At 61.9% G+C, this 1,799-nt stretch overlaps 1 protein-coding gene across 1 annotated transcript in view; it reads left to right on the plus strand.

Moving 5' to 3' along the window:
• The window catches only part of SEMA3G (sema domain, immunoglobulin domain (Ig), short basic domain, secreted, (semaphorin) 3G), a gene marked incomplete at its 3' end in the record, with an annotated part of 8,009 nt that overhangs the window by 3,432 nt on the left and 2,778 nt on the right, over positions 1-1,799 (plus strand). The window contains 4 exon segments of the mRNA XM_009874024.1: positions 699-818; positions 1,469-1,527; positions 1,529-1,557; positions 1,650-1,766. Of these exon segments, the coding sequence (XP_009872326.1) occupies positions 699-818; positions 1,469-1,527; positions 1,529-1,557; positions 1,650-1,766 (325 nt within the window).

Raw genomic sequence — 1,799 nt, forward strand, 5'->3', positions numbered from 1 at the left:
GGAGAAAGTCGGGAGACCTTCTCCCGTGAGAACTACCAGAAGAAACTGTGCAAGGTCAGAGGCAGCAGGTCTGAGATGCTGGGGGTGTCATTGCTACTGGTCCCTGGTAGAAGGGGACAATCCCAGACAGAAGCAATCAGGGCTGTCCTGGAGGCAGACAGGGATGCTTGTGGGTATCCGTCTCCGTCTCCCGCATTTCCTCCTTTTGTTTCATCCCTGGCTCGAGCAGGAACATGACAGGGAAGGATGTCCCTGCATCTGGTCACGTCCTGGGCGCTGGGAAGAGGAGGGTTCCCAGGGGTTTGGGGCTGGGTGCCGGAGCTGCAGCCAGGAGCTTGCTGACAGGTGACCTTGCTCCCCCACCTGGCGTGGGCTGCTTGGTGGGCAGGAGATGCCCAGGAGCCAGCTGGGTCATGTGTGGTTCCCCTGGGGATGCTCTCGGGAGCAGGACAACCAGTAAAAAACCCTGACCTTTTGCAATGGGCTGGGGTCCACACAGATGAAGTCTGTGCAAGCCCTGTCAGTGGGTGCAAGCTGTCATCTCACACGAGGGTAAGGGCAGAGAGCCTGGATGCAGCACAAGGAGTCAGGGCTGGGGCTCACCCACCATTGCAGGGCTCCAGGCAGACACAGGGAGCTCGGGGTGGGCAGAGCACTGAGCCCTCCATGACCCTTGCCCTCCCCTGCCGTCCCCCCAGACCGACTGCGCCAACTACATCCGAGTACTTCACCCCTACAACCGGACTCATTTGCTGGCCTGTGGGACAGGCGCCTTCCACCCTGTCTGCGCCTTTGTCTACGTGGGGCACCGTGGTGAGGTAGGGCAGAACCGCAGTGGGGTGCCCATCCCGAGCATCCCTGGCAAGACACTCCTGGGAGGTAGATCCTCAATGTCTGCCTCCTTCCTGGAGGGGTTTGGGATGGTGTGGGAATGCTGGGTGTGGTGTTTGCCCCATGCTGAGTACTGAGGGGCAGGGGGCAAGAACCAGTTCCCTATTGCCCCTTTGCTCATGTGCTACCCCCTCTTTCACCTTTCTGGCCTGGAACCACCTTTCCAGACGTGTCCCCTGGGTCTGGTGTCTTGCCAGGGGCTGTGGTATTGGTGGCATTTCCTCCTCTCCCAGCTCACTGCTCATAAATCAGGTTGGCTAGGGTGGGAAGGCAGGGCCTCCTGTTCCCCTCCACAGCCCGGCACCATGCGGGCAGCAGGAGCCCTCCCCGTACCACGACACCTCTGGCCAGGCTGATGGGCAAGCAGTGGGGCTGTTGGGTCCCTCCAGCTGCTGCCCCTCCTCGGCCTTGTCTCAAAAAGCACGGATCCCGCTTCTAGACAGTCCCTTTGGGAAGTGCTGGATGCTTTCGAGGAGCCTGCAAGTTTGGCAGGGAAGAGCCTCAGCCTCGGTGTGCCCTGCACAGCCCCACCACGGGGGCATGGTAGGGGCTCACCCGCTTGTTCCCCTTTGCCCAGCACACCTTCAGCCTGGACCCCGCCAGTGTGGAGACCGGCAGGGGCAGGTGCCCGCACGACCAGCCGCTCTTTTGCCAGCACCATCATCGGTGGGTTGTCTTCCTCGGGGATCTGAGAGCTTTCGGGGTGCCCCCGGGACCCAGGACTGGCTCTCAGCCCCATGGCGGGGTGTTTTTGCCAGGCGGGGAGCTGTACACCGGCCTCACTGCAGATTTCTTGGGCCGTGATCCTGGCATCTTCCGCAGCATGGGGACCCGCTCTGCCTTGCGCACCGAGGTGGACCAGCGCTTACTCAATGGTAACGGCTCCCCTCTCCCCTCCATCCCCCCCA

The sequence above is a fragment of the Apaloderma vittatum genome, unplaced genomic scaffold (assembly GCF_000703405.1).
Source record: "Apaloderma vittatum isolate BGI_N311 unplaced genomic scaffold, ASM70340v1 scaffold27537, whole genome shotgun sequence".
Lineage (NCBI taxonomy): Eukaryota > Metazoa > Chordata > Aves > Trogoniformes > Trogonidae > Apaloderma > Apaloderma vittatum.